An 18,431-nucleotide genomic window follows, 5' to 3' on the forward strand; every position below is an offset into this window, starting at 1 on the left:
TTCTTGAATTGGATGTTCTTCGTATAGTAGGGATGACAATCGATCGGGCCGGGGGAAAACAGGGCTTCACCCTGCCTCGCCTTGTTTGGAGGAGGGATGGAGGCCGGGATGAACTTATGCTTTCTCCTGTCTTGTCCCGGATGAAATTAACTAAAATACCTTTAAGGATGAAATTGGATCCAGGAGAAACGGGACCTCACCCCATCTTGTCTCGTTTGGACCCGAAATGAAGGACATGAAAGGGAGATGGAGGTTAAAATCAAAACCCATGAGGAGATGAAGGTATGAATGGAGCGCAGACTTTTGAGACAGGGTGGGGGGGTGAAGACCTTGTCTCCCTCCTCCGCCCTGGTCCACTGCCATCTATATACTATCATTGTGCATTGAAACTTAAATTCAGGTTAAAAACCTGTGAAAAATTAGTGTAAATAAAGAGCAAAACCTGCAATTTTCTAGTTGGGGCAATCACCCAATCGAAGATGGTGACTCTTTGTTTAAAATTAAAACCTGCTGATAGAAGTTAGCAACCCACTCAAAATTGCAGTTTTGTTCATTAAAAATAAATATTTCATGGAAGTCTTGTCAACATACGTTCAGAGAGAGAGAGAGATGGGTAATTTGAAAATATTTAATGAGTTTAAAATTGGTATTTTTTAAAATATATTGATTATTAGCTACGGTTAAAAAAAAGTTAACATAGGTATGCATTTGGTTAACTAAACATAAACTTAAGTATGCATTTGAATTATTAAAAACATTGTTATATTTTTGTAAGTAACCCGATAGGAATCCGTTTCTGCCCCGCAAAACAAGGCAGCGTTCAACACCGCCCTGCGTTTTCTAACCATCGTCTCTCTCTCTCTCTCTCTCTCTCTCGTGGACGAAGAGAAACCCTAAAGAGTAGGAGACTCACGGGAAAGAACCCTTCCGCTACGCCCTCCTAGCCTCTCTCTCTCTCTTCCGCTCGGGTCGTGGAGAGGGAGGGGGAGAGCACCGCCAGATGGTGTGCTCCCGTCAGAATCTCGCATCATGGGTGGGTGCGGCGGCCTCTAGGGTCGAGTTTGACAGGCGCATGGAGTCCATATATTCCGAAGCCAGCAGCGAATCCCGCCCTCGCTCCCCTTCTGGCTCCCAAATGGGCTTCGGCGAAAGGACGTTCTCTGCTGCCGGCGCCGCCGTTCTCTCAGTGGTTCTCGTGAACCCGCTCGACGTGGCGAAGGTGATCCTTTTGATGATCATTCAATCCTCGTTCTTTATCGCGGTCTTTTTTTTTGGCGATCCTGATGGTGGTTCTGTTCTTTTTTGGCGTTCGATTGGTATCGCAGACGAGATTGCAGGCGCAAGCTGCAGGAGTTGTGTCTTGGCCTTCGCAGCAACATGTTGGAGAGAGGATGGCATCGCTCGGGCCGAACATGGTGTGTTGCACGATAAATCTTGTTTTGTTTGTGCTCTCATTTTCCTCTTCGTGTAGAAGAAATCTTTTGCTTGTATTAGTACTATGCAATTTTCCTTCTTTCTGTTTGGGTGGAGATAGGGCGATTTTGCCAATCAGAGGAGGTACTATTCTATCAAATTCGTTCAAGGTGTAGATTGTTGGTGCCAGAGCAATACCCTCTTATTTATGCTCTGTGAAGCTCATGCTCTTCAATTTTAATGCAGGCTATCGAGGACAAATTCTTTCAATGTTTTTGTTGGATTTTATGTTATCCCCCCTCTTCTTTCTAGGGATTCCGAGAATGTTGATTTTGGCACCAACTCGTTTGTTGTTGAATTAAAAACAGAGACTACTTTTATTACTTTTTATGATTTTAAATACAGAAACAAATTTAAGAAAAAAGTCTTAATCACTTCTAGTATGAAGAACTAAGCATCTGAGAGAGCCTTAGCGTGGTATTGAGGCCGTCCATTTCCTAGTGCACGCGTTGCAGGTAGGTTTTGGGTTGTAGGTCTTGAGCAAGAGTATAGGTCTGATCTTCCCTCATGAAAGCGAGCGGAAAGGCAAGAGTGCAAACTGGCATTGTGCGGCAGCAGACATCTTGTGATGGTTTTGAGCATAAAAGTAATATATAATAGTAATTTGACAATGTTTGAATAGCATACTGTAATGAAAATTAACGTAAGAATGAATACATGAATAATTGTAAATATCTATCTTCATAATTCATATACGTGACATCAATCTTGTGCAACTAAAAAGCAGAAAGGTGACCCTAGTTATGTTTGACCTGGTGCTGTACTGGCTTGCCCAGGTAGGGAGGCATCCCGTTTGATTGGATGAGTCACCAAGTTGATCCATGAGGATGGTGTTTACAAAGAGAATTCTTACAATGTAATGTAATAGATATGCTCATGCAGGATCAGCCACTCGGAACTCTTATTTAAGCACTGTTTTTTTTGCTGGAGAATATTCATCTGTGATTTCCACCTTGTTATTGTAAATAATATATCACTTGTCATCTTCTCTGCTTTGAACCTACAACTAAGTTGAAATACGTTTGGTGTTCACTTTTAGTGGTTAGTATTTGCTAAAATGTCTTGAAAAACAAGCATACACAATAATACCTATGAACATTTGTCAGACCAAATCAGGCAAACACAAGCTTCAAAGGTGTTCAGTATCTAGTCTGACCTTGAAGTTTTTTTTATTAGTAGAGTTCATTTTGCACAAATTATTTTGGTTGTAATTTTCAAACATTAGTCTGTTTATTCAAAGGCATGATTCCTTGCATTGTTTGACCTGAGTTTGTCTTTTAATTTTGTATCTTTTGTCCTGCTATGTATTGTTCAGATGTTCTCAGATATAAGATGTTCTGCTTCATGCCCTCGTTCTGGGATTCTTGGTACTGAAGCATATTGTCCGCCTGAATGTTTTCACTACAAGGGGACAATGGATGTCTTTTACAAAATCATTAGGCAGGTAAATGCATTTAAAATCTCTTCTGTTATCCTTTTTTTCCGTATTTTTGCTACGTAATCTGTTTGCTACCCATAGATTTACATTTTGTTGGATAGCTAAGAAGGAAGCATGGAAAAATTTTCTTTTTAATTGAAGGTCATGCTTTTTTATTGTCTTAATTCATATATTATTCTATTTTTTCGTTATTCAAAACACAGTTTGATATGGTCTGCTATCAATGTTTTTTTTCTTATAATTATATTTCTCCATTTATGGTATAAGTTTATACCCATTAAGTTGTCAAGACTTCAAATTCCTTTTTTAATTGATTGATTATTGTATGCAGGAAGGGTTGGCTAGATTGTGGAGGGGGACAAATGCAGGCCTAGCTTTGGCTGTACCCACTGTAATTCCCTTTATCTCTTATTTAGTATCATATTATAAACTTTTTTGATATATATCTTAATGTAGTGCATGAGATAAATATAATTGAAATAGAGCTGAGAGAACTAGCATTAGAAACCCCTCTATAAAGCAAGGTAACTGTACTCTTATCACAGATCATAGAAATCATGAAAAATAGCAAGAATATAGCAGATGCAGGAACACAGCAGTAGGAGAAAAATATTAATTTTACTTAGTTAAAATATTAAACATTTGAGTTATTGGTGAGGCCACAATCATATTATGACATGCTACCTGAGTACCCGTAGTGTTAACTTTGCAATAATGCATTAAAGTGACGAACAAAAAAAACACATTTTCTGAAGCACTTAATGAGAATTAGCTAATAACGGAACAAAATAAGTAGTATGTGATGATTTCCTACTGACAGTTAACAATCAATGATATCTGAGATTGGCAATAGATGTCATTGAGCTTAACTGAGATGGTAAGCTGCAACAAAGCTATGAACAGTGGCATTACCATTTAAGTTAAAGTTTCACAACTCATACAATAATGATCCTAAGCCTAGTCATGCAATCAGATTTAAGTATACGGATACTAGTGATGCATAGTTTATAACCTATGTCACATGCATACAGCTGCGGATACGAGGATACAGCCATTTTTTATGAAGTTTTCAATATGACTAGTATATAAGGGGGATATGGAAGGGGGAGCCAAAATGGAGTATCCGTGTGACATAGTATAACTAAGATGAAATAGTTCAGCCAAAAAGAAGGGAAAGCAAATTCAAAATTAGAAGGCCTTATCATAAATCATAAATGTAAAATACTCTTATTCTATTGTAACGAGGAGATACGTAAAAAGGTAGGCGTTGCACCCATTCTAAATAAGATGAGAGAGAATCATTTACGGTGGTTTGGACATATTCGGCGAAGGCCTAATGATGCTCTAGTTAGAAGGATGGAGAAATGGGAAAATATATTAGTTAAAAGAGGTTGGGGTAGGCCTAGGAAGACATGGATGGAGGTGATAGGAAAGGATATGAATGCTTTGAACCTCACCGAGGACATGGCATTGGATAGAAATGATTGGAGGAGAAGGATTCATGTGGAAGACCCAGAATGATTTTCTTTTTTGGTTCATATCGCCAACCCCAATTGTTTGGGATGAAGGCGTAGTTGTTGTTGTTGTTGTACTCTTATTCTATTGTAATCTTGACTTCTTCCCATCTCTATGATTGTCATTTATCTTTGCATCTATCTCTTACCTATGTGGGGTCAATATGTTCCAACTAGATGATGTTTAGATCTAGTTGGTCATATACTGTTTCTTGACAAGAAAGTGGACAAACAAAGTCTTTCCTTTTGTGGCATTTTGTGTGCAAAATCTCCATGTTGGTTTAAAAGAAATTCAAATGAAAGATTTTTTATTTGAAAAACTTTTGTGGAAGTTCAATCAGATATGTTTAGAAAGGCAGAAGAACCTACAATATTAATGAATCTTCTTATGTACCCTCTTTGAAATTTGCAATGGAGCACTAGCAACTTTTTTTGCTGGAGAAATACACATATAAGCATGATTCTGGGGCTGTTTATTTAATTGAGAATGATTGTGAAACACGAGAAATCCCAAAAATTGAGTGATGAAATCTCTTAACTTTTACAGTGGATATGGGTATGGTACTATGGTATTGCCCTCTACATAGGTACAAAGCTTTATTGTATTGATCTCATAGATATTCCCATTTCATACAGTAGATAGCTCACAACTTGTACATAAATATACTTGGTTTGATTAGCACCTTTCTTTTACTTCTTGAGTTCTTTTTCATGTGAATAAAAAATTCCCAGTTTTTTTGAACTATGAGAGACAGATATAACACTACCAGGGAGAGTGAGGCACTGTAGCTCTTTTAGCATGGTTCTCAAAGTGCATATAGTTCTTTGCCTGATGGCTTGAATTAGAGAAGTTGACATGAGAAGCAAGAAAAGGTAAGGAACCACCAAGAGGTGGCCAAGCTTTTGAGTTCCCAAATATACTCTGTTGGCAAGATGAAGCTGGCCTCTGATCTAGATTCCCTTTTGAGTTTTTTTTTCCTTTTCCTGCTTTGAGGTGTGGTCTATGTGTATCATGTGAATCTCTAATAAACTAGAAATTATCAAGAAAGGCGGTAATTTTACTGAGGGAAGAAAAGGTAAGGAAACACGAAGATGATATATATAAATATACTCTGTTTGCCAGATGAATCTGACTTGTAATTGGAGATTCGCTTTTGATAATTTTCCCCCGCTGCTTTGAGTGGTGGGTCATGTGAATCTCAAATAAACTAGAATTTTGGCAAGAAAGGTAGCCCCATCAATGTATTTTCTAACTCAAATGGTCGAATAATCATCTTCATAACAAAATAGTGTGGTTATGGTGGTCTTTTTGTTCGGTCTAGATGTTCAGCAGGTTTATTGGCAGATCCAGGTTTTCAAGATCTAAATGGTATTTCTTTGGTATGGATTTGGTGCATATGCGTTGATGTGGCCTTGAATTTAATATGTTTGTGAAATGATAAATCCAGTTCCACACCTCCACCCACCAACAACAACAACAAAAACTAATCGAAATATCAGATATGAAATAGAAAGACAAAAGCCATGAATTTACTTGGATATTATCTTGCAAATGGTTAGTACATGCCATACTGACTGTGATTAGGGTACTTAATCAAATAACACATCTAACTGGTGAAAGGAAAAGAAGTTCTAGTTGAGTTGGTTATGGGATCTAAATATCTTGTAATATAATAACATTGGGTGATCTAATTGTCCTGATATAACTGTAAGAGATGTTCTGAAAGAGAGAGTGAGAAGTCATTTGATTGAGATTAAGATAGATTGTAAGTGAAGGCATTGGCCCTGGTGCTCCTATTGATGAAGGAAATGATGGCCATGCTGCTAAGGCCGATGATTTTCCTGAACTTCCGGTCTCTTCCTTTCTGTAGTAGAGGAGCCAAGGCAAACTCTTCTTTTTGTCCCCGTCCGCGATATCTTTTATTTTTCCCAAGTTGGAAATGATTAAGATTGAGTTTTTGAATTATTTTACTCTTGACCAATTTGGTTTCCTGGAAGTTAAGTGGAGAACTTCTATTTGTGTTTGTTATGATTGATCATCTTCACTTACGTTTTCCTTTTCAGGTGGGAATTTATTTACCTTGTTATGATATTTTCCGCAACTGGATTGAGGAATTCACTGAGAACTCTCCAAGCTTGAGCCCGTATGCCCCATTATTTGCAGGATCAATTGCCCGCTCATTGGCCTGCATTGCTTGCTCTCCTATTGAACTAGCGAGAACCCGCATGCAGGTTTGTTGGCTATAAACTTTCATTAGATATTGCTGAATAGATCGTCATCAATCAATTCATATATACCTTATGCTGCCAAAGGCTGTACTATGGCAAGGATTAAGTAAAAAGCTTGAGATATTCATGCTTCTTAAGTCTTAACTGCTCAACAGGCTTTTAGAGAGATCCAAGCTGGAACAAAGCCTCCTGGAATGTGGAAAACTTTACTTGGAGTTTTAGCACCAGTTAGAAGTCCAACAAGCAAGCAGAATGGTATGTCAAGTATACATTGGTGTTTGAGTTCAAGTGGTGGTCATTTGTGCACGAAAAAAAAGAATACTTGATCTATACTAATTCGCTGTCTCTCTCTCTCTTGCGTGCACACACATGTGTACACAACATGCACAATAATTTCTGTTTGCATGAGAATCATGACCACTAATGCATGATTCTATTTGTTCGGCAGTGGATATTGCCTATTTAGATTTAGATTATGATCAAGTTTTAAATTGGACACAGTTCAAGGTTACCGTGTCCTGTGGACTGGGGTTGGAGCACAGCTAGCACGCGATGTTCCATTTTCTGCAATCTGCTGGTCTACTCTTGAGCCTGTGAGTTACCTTGCTTGGTCATGGTAATTTTTTTTTATTTACCTCAGGATTTTGGATGCACATTTTTTTCTTAGTGCTTTTCATTGCATGCCCTGTGCAATCTAGAAAACTTAGGTACTATTAGTGCACGTTTATACTTGCTTTGAGATGTGGAACTTAAATGTTACAAGATCCAAGAGATTAACACCTCACATCAAATCAAGAGTTGATGGAAAAGGCCTGTTCTTGCTTTCATTCTTAAAAAAACTTTTCTATTCTTCCCCATTCTCCAACGTCTTCTTTCCATTTGAGTTCCTCTTATCTGAATATGTGAACGTTATTTTGTGGATATCTCATTTGTGCCGATCGTCCTGCTGCGGGTTGGTTATTCTCCTTATTTTATGGTGAATGAGTTGGACAAGTATATGTGGGCATGTTTTGGCACCAATCCTGATGTCACACCAACATTTTCTGTTAGAAACACAGTTTTCATAAGAAAAACATAACCTGAGTTTTTGGTGTAAAAGAAAACTGGATCAAACAAAGCCTTATTTGGTAAAATTGAATGAAAAATCGTAAACTTCTTGTTATTGGGTGCCAAAGAGAAAAAGAAAAGAGCTTCTTCATGCATGAAAAGGCTGGTGCTAAGAGAACTTAAAGTCCATCCTGACGCCTTTCTATTCCATGCACATTTCATTTTTTACCAAGATCCCATCCAAACAGAGCCTTATTTTGTATGCCTGAAAAGGCAAACTAGCCTATTTGGTTTATAGAGATGTGAACGATTGCAATTAAAATCATGGAAAATATGTGAGAACCTACTATATGTTCACATTTCTGCATGCATGTGTAGGATCTATATACTTGCATATGACGATTGAAGCATACATTCACAAGATCATTCCTGAATTTTTCATTACAAGACATCTCATGATTGTTGTTGTTTTGGTAATTACTGTAAATGTTTTACCAATTGTTTACATGATCATTTATAAGTATATTTCAAATAAGTAACATACGGTTGTTGTTTCTTTTATATTTTAAAAATATTCAGTAAATGTTTATGAATTTTCTTTGGTTCTTTTGGGTTTGAATTAAGATTGTTTTCTTTTTCTTTTACATATAAAATGTATAATTGGTGCACCTAATGTTTCACTATTCACAATAAGATTATGACCTTGATAAATATTGTTCATAAAAATATGATATTATAATTATTTTGACATAAAACTCTGTATGGAAATTAATTAAAAATAGGAGCCAATAGCCATGTATTTTGACCAAGGTCACCAAAAAACACTATATGTGCTTGTGAAATGTGATCCTGGGAAGTGCTCTTCTAAAGAATGATTCACATTGTCATAAACTTTGGGAACCTAGTCAGTTTTTGGAAATGTGCTTCCAAAGCACACTTCTCTGAGTCCCCCTTAGCATGGGTGGGAACATGTTTTCCTTAGCAAGGAAGCGCACTTCCTTTGGCATGGGAAGCACGCTTCACATGTAAGGGAACTGTGGGGAGTCTGGGGACATATTTGACATTTGAACTGTTAACTGCATTAAAAAAAATCTTTTTACTGTTTAAATTTATCCCAGAGCTTTTCATTTTTACTATTTGAAGTATAAATATCTTGATCTTATTTAATTGTTTATGATGCTTTTTATTCCACATAAATAGTTGTGCTATATATTTGTCTGCGTGAAGTATGGACAATTTGTGTGATTATATAGTTGCAAAATTGCACAGATGTAATCAATGTTTACATCCTACTTATCAGTCATTATGATGCTTGTGAAAAGTAATTTTTATATAATGTACAATTTTACATACACATTATTCTTGAAATTTGTATTATTTCTCTATAGAAGAGCTTATTTTTATAATAGTATATCGATTAGGAGTTAGGAACTTAGGACAGATATGTAAAACACTGTAGTCTTATGTATTATGATTGTTTCGACTTTTGAACCATTTAAGCATTTGAAATTTAAAATTGAAACCATTTTTGCTTTCCAAATGCTTCCTGAGTTCTGTTTTGGTTCTTGTTTCTTGTATCATGAGCCTAAATGTGCTTGTTTTGTGACTTACACGGCTTGGTAGGTCTTGCCATGTTAAATGCAAAATTAGAGTTTCACTGAAGATAAATGTAAACCATACAAGCATTTACAATGAAGCAATCATCTATGTGGGCCATGAAACAATCTGGTTTGAAGTCTCTTAACTGGGAGAAGCCCTTGCCTTGATTTAACATGGAAGATTGAATATGAGTCCTCTATGATATGAATGCCCAGTTTTATCTATTTGGCAAAACCTAAAATAGTAAAGAAACTCTCAATAAAGATTCACATGATTTAGCAATCTATCAACCGGTCAGGATATGAGATTCACGATGTAACATTCACAACAGGTAAATAGATTATTTAGGTCTGAATTAAATTTAAAAAATTTCATGTGGAAACAATATGATCTACAATTTGCACCATCAAATTTTCCATCAAATTTTCTAGTCCAATGGTACCGATGCCTTTTCATCATTTGTTTAGACAAAAAGTGTCATTTTGGTTACCTACCAAGCAAGTATTTCAAATCTCATTTATATGGTCTCCTCTTTTTTAGACAAAGGACTATGGGGTAAATTGAAGAATGACTATAGTGTAGGTTGAAAAATATGAAATAACATCCACAAGTGGCATGGCCAAAATTGTCGAAAGAGATGCAGCATATAAAAATCCAGGTTGTTCACTCCCAAACAGACCTTCTAAAACTCTTCCCTATGAACACTGAACCATAATGTTTCTTATGAATTAGTGTGATTTTTGTATTTTGGTGGTTCTGTGCATTGTCAAGCAATCAAGAACTTACGTGAAGCTCTGTTGACATTTGTCTTATTGGTAGACATCTATGGAAAGTTGGAAACATAACAAATCCTCTCTTGAGTGACCGATCAGGTGATATTGAAAATCACCACCAATGTTGATTTTTCCATTATCCACCTTCATTATGGTGGTACGGAGAACAACCATGGGGAGTATGATAAGTAATTAGATTTTTAAAGGGGGTCCAAAAAACAATGGCCCATAATGTACCAAAATTTTATAACCCAAATGATCACATTTTAACATTAGAAAAGCATGATCCAAGGCTTGATCTTTAGCAAACAAACCATGTTGGACACATCTATGTGGTTTGATTGAGTTGATACAACTTGCACCTATGATTTTTAGCTTATTAGTTATGTTCCTTCATTAGTAGCCAATATTTACCTATATATATATATACAATTTAACGCTCCCCTTCAAACTTACAGTATGATAATCGAAGGAAGTGAAATTTAGGAGCTGGGAGAGGTTTAGTGAAAAAGTCAGTCAATTGGTATTCTGATGTGACATAGGCAAATCAATGTTTCCTTAAAGATAATCCTCTCGTACATATTTTTCGGCTTCAGTTGATGAAAGTGAGTCTGTTTGTTGCTGCTTGTACCTCTACAAAATCAATGACTCACCTAGAAAAAACAAAAAAACGGTGGTTGAGTGCCTGTTCTTGGGATCACCTCCCTAGTCAGCAACAATATAAACAATTAAATCAAACAGAAGAAGAAGATAAGAAAAGGCCTATAGAAATAAAATATTTGATATATATAATAATTTGTAAAACAACTTCCATGTGAACTGATATAGGAGCATCTTGAAATTAATTGACTGTATAAACCCAAGTTGCCATTTGAGAAAGCGGGAGCAAGACGGGAAGCAAAATACTTCTAAAATTTTCGGAAGCGAGAAGCACTGAATGACTTAGAAGCAAATCAAGAATCGTCTCAGAAGCGAGAAGAGAAGTGAACTAGATGCGACCTAAGAATTGAACTAGAAGCGATCTAGGAATCGAACCAGAAGCGAATCGAGATTCGAAGGGAAAACGAAGAGGGAAGCGACCTAGGATTCGAGTGGGAAGTGAATAAGAATCAAAATGGAAGCGAAAATATAATTATATTTTTCTTCAACAACAACAACAACTACGCCTTCATCCCAAAACCATTGGGGTCAGCGATATGAACCAAAAAAGAAATTCATTTGGGGTCTTCCACATGAATCCTTTTCCTCCAATCATTTCTATCCAATGCCATGTCCTCGGTGAGGTTCAAAGCATTCATATCTTTTCCTATCATCTCCATCCAAGTCTTCCTAGGCCTATCCCGACCTCTTTTAACTAATATATTTTCCCATTTCTCCAACCTTCTAACTGGAGCATCATTAGGCCTTCGCCGAATATGTCCAAACCACCGTAAACGATTCTCTCGCATCTTATTTTCAATGGGTGCAACACCTACCTTCTTACGTATCTCCTCGTTCCGAATCTTATCTTTTATTGTATTTCCACACATCCATCTAAGCATCCGCATCTCAGCTACACTCATTTTTTGAATATGATGTCTCTTGGCAGCCCAACATTCCGAACCATATAGTAAAGCGGGTCTAATAGTCGTCCTATAAAACTTTCCCTTCAACCGCAATGGCATTCTACGATCGCACAGCACTCCAGTTGCACTTTTCCATTTCATCCACCCAACCTTTATCCTATGATTTACATCCCCATCAATTTCTCCATACTTTTGAATGATAGATCCCAAATATTTGAAATAATCATTCACCGGTATTTCTTGCTCACCGAGCTTCACTACACTCCCATCACTACTTCGTTGCTTACTAAACCGACATTCCATATATTCCGTCTTACTCTTACTCAACTTAAAACCTCTAGCTTCCAATGTCTGTCTCCATAATTCTAACTTAGCATTAACCCCAGCTCTAGACTCATCAATCAAAACAATATCATCAGCAAACAATATACCACGGTACATTTTCTTGAATTGATCTCGTAAGCTCATCCATCACTATCGCAAATAGGAAAGGGCTTAAAGCAGATCCTTGATGTAACCCAACCGTTATCGGAAAATTGGTTGTCACCCCTCCACAAGTGCGGACATTGGTTACTACTCCTTCATACATATCTTTAATTATACTAATGTACTTGAGAGAAACACCTTTCTTCATCATTGTCCACCAAAGAACGTCCCTAGGTACTCTATCGTATGCCTTTTCTAAATCAATAAAAATCATATGCAAATCTTTGTTCCTCTCTCTATATCTTTCAATAAGTTGTCTAAGAAGATGTATAGCTTCCATAGTTGATCTTCCAGGCATAAAACCAAACTGATTCTCTGATATCATGACAACCTTCCTCAACCTAGACTCAATCACCCTCTCCCAAAGTTTCATAGTATGACTCATGAATTTTATACCACGATAATTATATTTTTCTTAATTTATCAAAATATAAGATTTATGATATCATTGATAAAATAAAACATGAGTATATAACATTAAAGCGGATCTAATCTCAAAACTGAATCATATATGCAAGTGCAAGCATTTAACAAATGCATCATGTTGCAAGCATTTAATAAATAATACATAAAGAAAAATCCATAATTCATATTCTTGTTGCAACCATTTAACAAATGCATCATGTTGCAAACATTTAATAAATAATACATCAAGAAAAATTCATAATTTATATTCTTGTTGCAGCCATTTAACAAATGCATCCTGTTGCATGCGTTTAATAAATAATACATCAAGCAAAATTCATAATTTATATTCCAGTTGCAACCATTTAACAAATGCACCCTATTGCAAGTATTTAATAAATACTACGTAAAAAAATTCACAATTCATATTTCAGTTGCAAGTTGGAACTATTTAACAAATGCATCTTGTTGCAAACATTTTAATAAATAATACATCAAGAAAAATTCATAATTCATATTCCTATTGCAACCATTTAGCAAATGTGCAAGCATTTAATAAATAATACATCAAAAAAATTCATAATTCATATTCCTATTGCAACCATTTAACAAATGGAGAAATAGTGACACTGGAGCCATTGCAAGTGCAACCAAATAAAATGTCAACTCTATTGAGGAGGATCATATTCTTTCACCCAAGAAAGGGTCTTTCTAGAGTGGTAAGTGATGGTGAGAGCGATGAGGATGAAGATAATCATAATTCTACCCATAGAACAAAGAGGCTACTTAAGGATCTACTTGCAGACAATAAGCATGATGGACTGAATTCTGAATGTACAACTCTCAATAATGACCTGTGGCATGTACACACTTCTAAAACCAGGTGTTCTGTTCGTTCTAGTCTAATGCCAATGGAGACACATGTTTCTGTTGTATGCTATGAAGAGATTAAAACTCCTATAACTCAATCAAAAGCCGATCCAATTCTTTCAAGTGATGTAGATGATGCAGGAAAATCAGTGGCTCCTACCAAAAGACATATTCACCTGTAATGACCTGTTCCAAGCATTTAATAAATAATACATGAAGAAAACTAATAAATTTGATTAAGAAGTGTACCTTTTTCAAAAATGAATCAAATAACTTGTTTTTGAAGTTGTGATATCTGCAAGATAGAAAAATCAATAAAATAAAAGATTACATGGAGATATGGTTAAATTTTTAAATGCACAAAATAAATTATGCATTTAAGCTCTAAAAAGCATAATTTAATTTCAATTATTTCAAAGTTTAAAGTATAAACTTTAAAATTAACATAATTCACTACTTCACTTTAGCATTCAAACTACCAAAATCAAACCAACAAAATATTATAAGTCCTAACAAAAAAGTCACCGCCAAACGGCCAAAGCAACATAAGAGTTTCCAAAGTCCACTCCAAGTACATAATCATAATAAATAAGTCACCTCATGTTCACCCCTAATGAGTCACCTCAAGTTCATGGAGAACAGTACAGTCACACGTGATAAAAAAGAAGCAATTAACAGCAAAATCAAGATCTAAGGTCATAAAGCATGGATGTTTGATGATTGTGTCCATGAAGTGGCATGGTGTATCCACTATTCATGTTAGATCTGTGTTTCAGCAATATTGTAAGTCGTAACTAGCTTTGAATTTCTGAGAAGTTGGTATGCATTATTTTTCAAACACTTTGCAACATCTTAAAAAGTTTCTTTTTTTCAGCATATCTGCTGAACTATTATATGGAACAAACATCTTCCAATGTTTATACAAGTGAAATTCTTCTCATGTGAAGATCTATTCAAGACGAAGGGTGAACTCTGGGATCCCTATTATGGAGGTTTTCTTCTATATAATGGACGATTTTGATGGTTGACTTGAGATAGTTGTTAAATCAGGGCTTTCTGAATTCTTGGTTCTCTTGATATGTTATGATTGCTTTTTCATCAAACCATTTTTTAGAGCAGGTGGCAACAATATAATGTTCATTCTCTTCCCAAAATTTTATTGTGAGAGCTGATTCGAGTGTACTAAATTTTTTTGCCATTTAGTTCCGTGTAAATGAACTTATAAGAATGGAGTTACATCTATGGCCTTTCGTGCAGATTAGAAGAAGACTGCTTGAAATGGTCGGTGAAGAAGCTAATGCTGTTGGTGTTGTCGGGGCAAATTTCTCAGCTGGTTTTGTGGCAGGCAGCCTTGCTGCTGCTGCAACATGCCCTCTTGATGTTGCAAAAACTAGAAGACAGATAGAGGTATCTCTTAGTTAGATTTCACTTTCATGCAGCTAAATGAATTCTTTTAGTATACTTTTTTGTTAAATATCCTGTTATTAGAGCTTCCAACTATATTCACACATCAGCTAGATCTGCTGATACGGTAATTTTAACCTTTAAAGTCCTCTGTGACGGATAGAGGGTAAGTTTACTATTATTTACAAGTTCTTTATCAGCTGTTGGGGTCCATATCCCAGATCATGGTTCTCTAGAGCTAGTTCTCCATATACAGAAAACTGCATGATCCGTGCCTTGGACATGCTAGCACATATTTCTGCATTTATTTTTATTGTTATTTGTGAGGTCAGATTTCAAATGAGATGATTTCTGCTAAAATTTTCTAATAAAACAGATGCAACTCTCTCTCTCTCTCTGGCTCTTACAGTGACCGTGACACATGACCTTGAAGCCTACTGCTAATATTTGTTTTGTACTGTGTGTTTCATCAAGCACAAGAATGGGAACATTTATCAGGATAACCGAACTACTATTATTTATTGGGTACCGAAAATGACTATTATGTTCATCTTTTTTTCTTGATGAAAAAGTTGGACATACGAGTGGTATAAGGGCCTTCATTGACCTGTTTGTACTGTTGGGAAAGTTTTCTTTGTAGTTTTAAGAATCTATTTTTTGGTATCTGATAGATTGTGTAATGCACATCTCAGACCAGGAACATGTTCAATTTAATGTTTGTTTCAACAGAGAGATCCAAAGCTATTGAAAATTTTGCAAATCAGTGATTTGGTTTGTTATGGGCTTTACTCATGCTGTTAAATATGTTAGCTTTTCCCTTCTTCCTAGTCTTTTGGATTTTTATGATTCATATTTTATTTAATTATGAAGGTTTATGTGGTATTACTTGTATCAAACACATCGATGCTGCAATCGTTTGTTACATCTAATTGTTTCTAATATGAGTACTGTTGCTTCCAGAAAGACCCTGCCAAGGCACTGAGGATGACCACCAGACAAACCCTAATTGACATTTTTAGGTATATTACTTGGAATGGCCAGCATCTCTAGTGTTGTTTTCCTTGCCCTTTAAGGCATAGCTTTCTTATGATCCTGCAGAGTACATTTAATGTATAGAATCTATAGATGATGATGCTTCATAGTCTCCTATTACTTATGCTGACACTTTTTCGGATGAGACAGTGCAATTCTAAAATTATGGTGCTTGCAAGCCCAGATGTAGTGCTATTGCTAATTAGACATTCAATTCAATTACGAGAAGATTCTCGAGATATCTTAGTTTCACGAAAAATTGGATGTTACCTTGTCTTTAAGCACAACAGCTTAGCAAGACCTTTTTTGATATAATGTGGGGTGTTTTGGATCTTGGCATCATTATTATTTATCCAGTCACCATTCTTAGTGGCAGACCACATTGAAAATTTTCTTTTGCCCTGTTTTACAAACACTGGCTATTGATAGAAATCAAAGCCTAGAAAGTTTTGCTATCCAACCATGACTGAAAAAAAGTACTTTTAAAATATATTGCTTGAGAATCCTCATGAGGGTTAAGGTTTTTTGTTATACAAAGGTTCTGGCTTTTCTGAATGATAGGCTTTGAGTACATTACAAGAAGCTGCTTTTATTTTCTTAATGCATTTCAAGTACCTGCTGAAGGTACACAATTAGTTCTGTCCTATGTTGATAACATGGCCCATTTTATGTCGTGTTGTCAAGTAAATGATTATGAAAGGCGTTTTAGTCATTTTATTCAATTACGCAATGGTCAACTAAGTGATGTTGGAACCAGCCATGTCATTGAGGCAAATATGGAAAAGATGGACGGTTAAAAGCCACACACATTGGCAGCTTTTGGCGTATTTGATAAAGTGTGGGCTGCTATTTTGGTGTCATCTTTGCTGCTAGATTTCCATAGGCATCTGCCCTTGTTTTCACTGTAGCCTGTTTCTTGTCCGATTCTGTGTCAATTGTGCTTGTTAATTTACTTGTTATGTTCCTGTAACAGAGATGGGGGCATCAAGGGGCTCTTCACAGGTGTCGGACTGCGTGTTGGTCGTGCTGGGCCCTCGGTCGGGATCGTGGTTTCCTTCTATGAAGTTGTCAAGTATGTGCTACATCAAAGGCGTACTAAATCATAAAGAAAATGCAGGATCTTCACTCTCTGTTCTTCCACTACCCCAATAACTGGGATGCTGCTGCAGTTCCCATGGTTTCAATTTAATTAACAAAGATCCTCAGGTGATGCATTCATCAAAACCAAAGGCAAGTTGCGTGGTGATTGCTTTCAGCAATAAAATTGAGCAGCATCAATGATCTTGGAGTTGGTCACCAAATTTGAGAGTCAAGCCTGCTGTACAGCCTGTTTTTTTGGATAGACATTCTTGGAAGCAATGATGTTGTTATATATACGCTAATTTAGTCCATTTTTGCAAAGTGTTTTGGGGGTAAGAGGAAGTTTCTTATCTTAAATTTTGTTTATATTCATTTGCCGGTGCCTGGCATTCTCTTTTGTTTCCACTAATCCTGACCGTTATTCATGTAGTGGTTTGTGAATGGTTGCTGATTTTGTTTCTAGTAGGAGAGAGCAACTTAGGGAACTCGGCTCCTTTTTTGTTTTTATGTTTTTGGAGGAACAAAAAGCAGAGGAAGTTGGTCTCTCTGAAATCGTGTTACTTCTGATTTGTTAATGTTGAAATCAAATATTTAGTGGAGATTTTTTTTTTAAATGGCACCCAACCTTCTGGCATAATTCACAAATCCGGCTAATCATTGAAAAATTCTAAAATTGGCACTAGTCTTTCTGTTTATATTGATCAATAACGTGTCTGAAATATCAACCTGCCAGAGTTAAAGATGAGGTAAAGAGAGAAGAGAGGAAAGAGGGGAGTCTGCGGCAATAGGGTTTTCCCTTTTCTCTTGTTATTTATAAGTGTGGTTCAGGGTATAACATTACACAAGTAATAAAATTAAATTACAAACATGCCACTGCCCACGCATCCTGAGGTGGATCCTTGGAATGTGGTGCGGGTTGGATCCATGATTCAAACTAACAACCTCCCTCAAGTTGAGTATGGTCTTTGATCATGCTCAACTTGTCTTTGAGTGCCCAAAACTGATGAGTGGATAATCCCTTGGTAAAGATGTCAGCAACTTGCATATTTGACCGAACATATGTAGGTTCAATTTCATTTTCTTCCACCTTTTGTCTAACAAAGTGTTGATCGATCTCGATATGCTTCGTGCGACAATGAAGGATGGGATTGAAGGCAATATTAATAGCACTCTGATTATCGCAAAGAAGCATAGATGATGAGACCGGTTCTTGTAATTCTTGCAGTAGGTGTCTCACCCATGTAACATTGGCTGTTCCTGCTGCCATTGCACGATACTCGGCTTCAGTACTAGATTGCGCCACTGCCTTTTGCTTCTTGCTACTCCATGTTACAATATTATTGCCGATAAGAATGCAATACCCCGAAACTGATCTGCGCTCGTCAGGATCACCAGCCCAGTCCGCGTCTGTGTAGGTGAATAGTCGATGCCCTGACGTATAAGCTGTGTCCTTGGTATACATCAAACCATCTTCAATCATACCCTTTAAATACCGAAGGATCCTTTTTACTCCTTC

The 18,431-nt window shown here is 36.4% G+C and overlaps 1 protein-coding gene across 2 annotated transcripts; it reads left to right on the forward strand.

Moving 5' to 3' along the window:
- Positions 1–855: 855 nt before the first annotated feature.
- LOC149814534 (mitochondrial carrier protein MTM1-like) lies at positions 856–17,363 on the forward strand. 2 transcript variants are annotated; one of them, XM_089988522.1, is made up of 10 exons: positions 856–1,219; positions 1,326–1,415; positions 2,789–2,917; positions 3,243–3,302; positions 6,490–6,657; positions 6,810–6,909; positions 7,156–7,247; positions 14,657–14,806; positions 15,764–15,822; positions 16,809–17,363. In XM_089988522.1, the coding sequence occupies exons 1-10, from the start codon at positions 1,001–1,003 to the stop codon at positions 16,939–16,941; spliced, it is 1,200 nt and encodes a 399-aa protein (XP_089844648.1). In that variant the 5' UTR covers positions 856–1,000; the 3' UTR covers positions 16,942–17,363. The 2 variants fall into 2 exon arrangements, with proteins under 2 accessions (XP_089844648.1, XP_089844649.1); XM_089988523.1 differs by lacking the exon at positions 15,764–15,822 and having other exon boundaries at positions 16,809–17,046.
- The last annotated feature ends 1,068 nt before the right edge of the window (positions 17,364–18,431 follow it).

This window comes from Nuphar pumila, chromosome 15 (genome assembly GCF_984573655.1).
Source record: "Nuphar pumila chromosome 15, dmNupPumi1.hap1.1, whole genome shotgun sequence".
In the NCBI taxonomy this organism is placed as follows: domain Eukaryota; kingdom Viridiplantae; phylum Streptophyta; class Magnoliopsida; order Nymphaeales; family Nymphaeaceae; genus Nuphar; species Nuphar pumila.

Coding starts and splice junctions, on each gene's coding strand:
- LOC149814534 (XM_089988522.1), top strand. CDS start 1,001: ATGGTGTGCTCCCGTCAGAATCTCGCATCATGGGTGGGTGCGGCGGCC. Junction 6,910..7,155: donor TCCAACAAGCAAGCAGAATG/GTATGTCAAGTA, acceptor AATTGGACACAG/TTCAAGGTTACCGTGTCCTG. Junction 7,248..14,656: donor GCTGGTCTACTCTTGAGCCT/GTGAGTTACCTT, acceptor CCTTTCGTGCAG/ATTAGAAGAAGACTGCTTGA.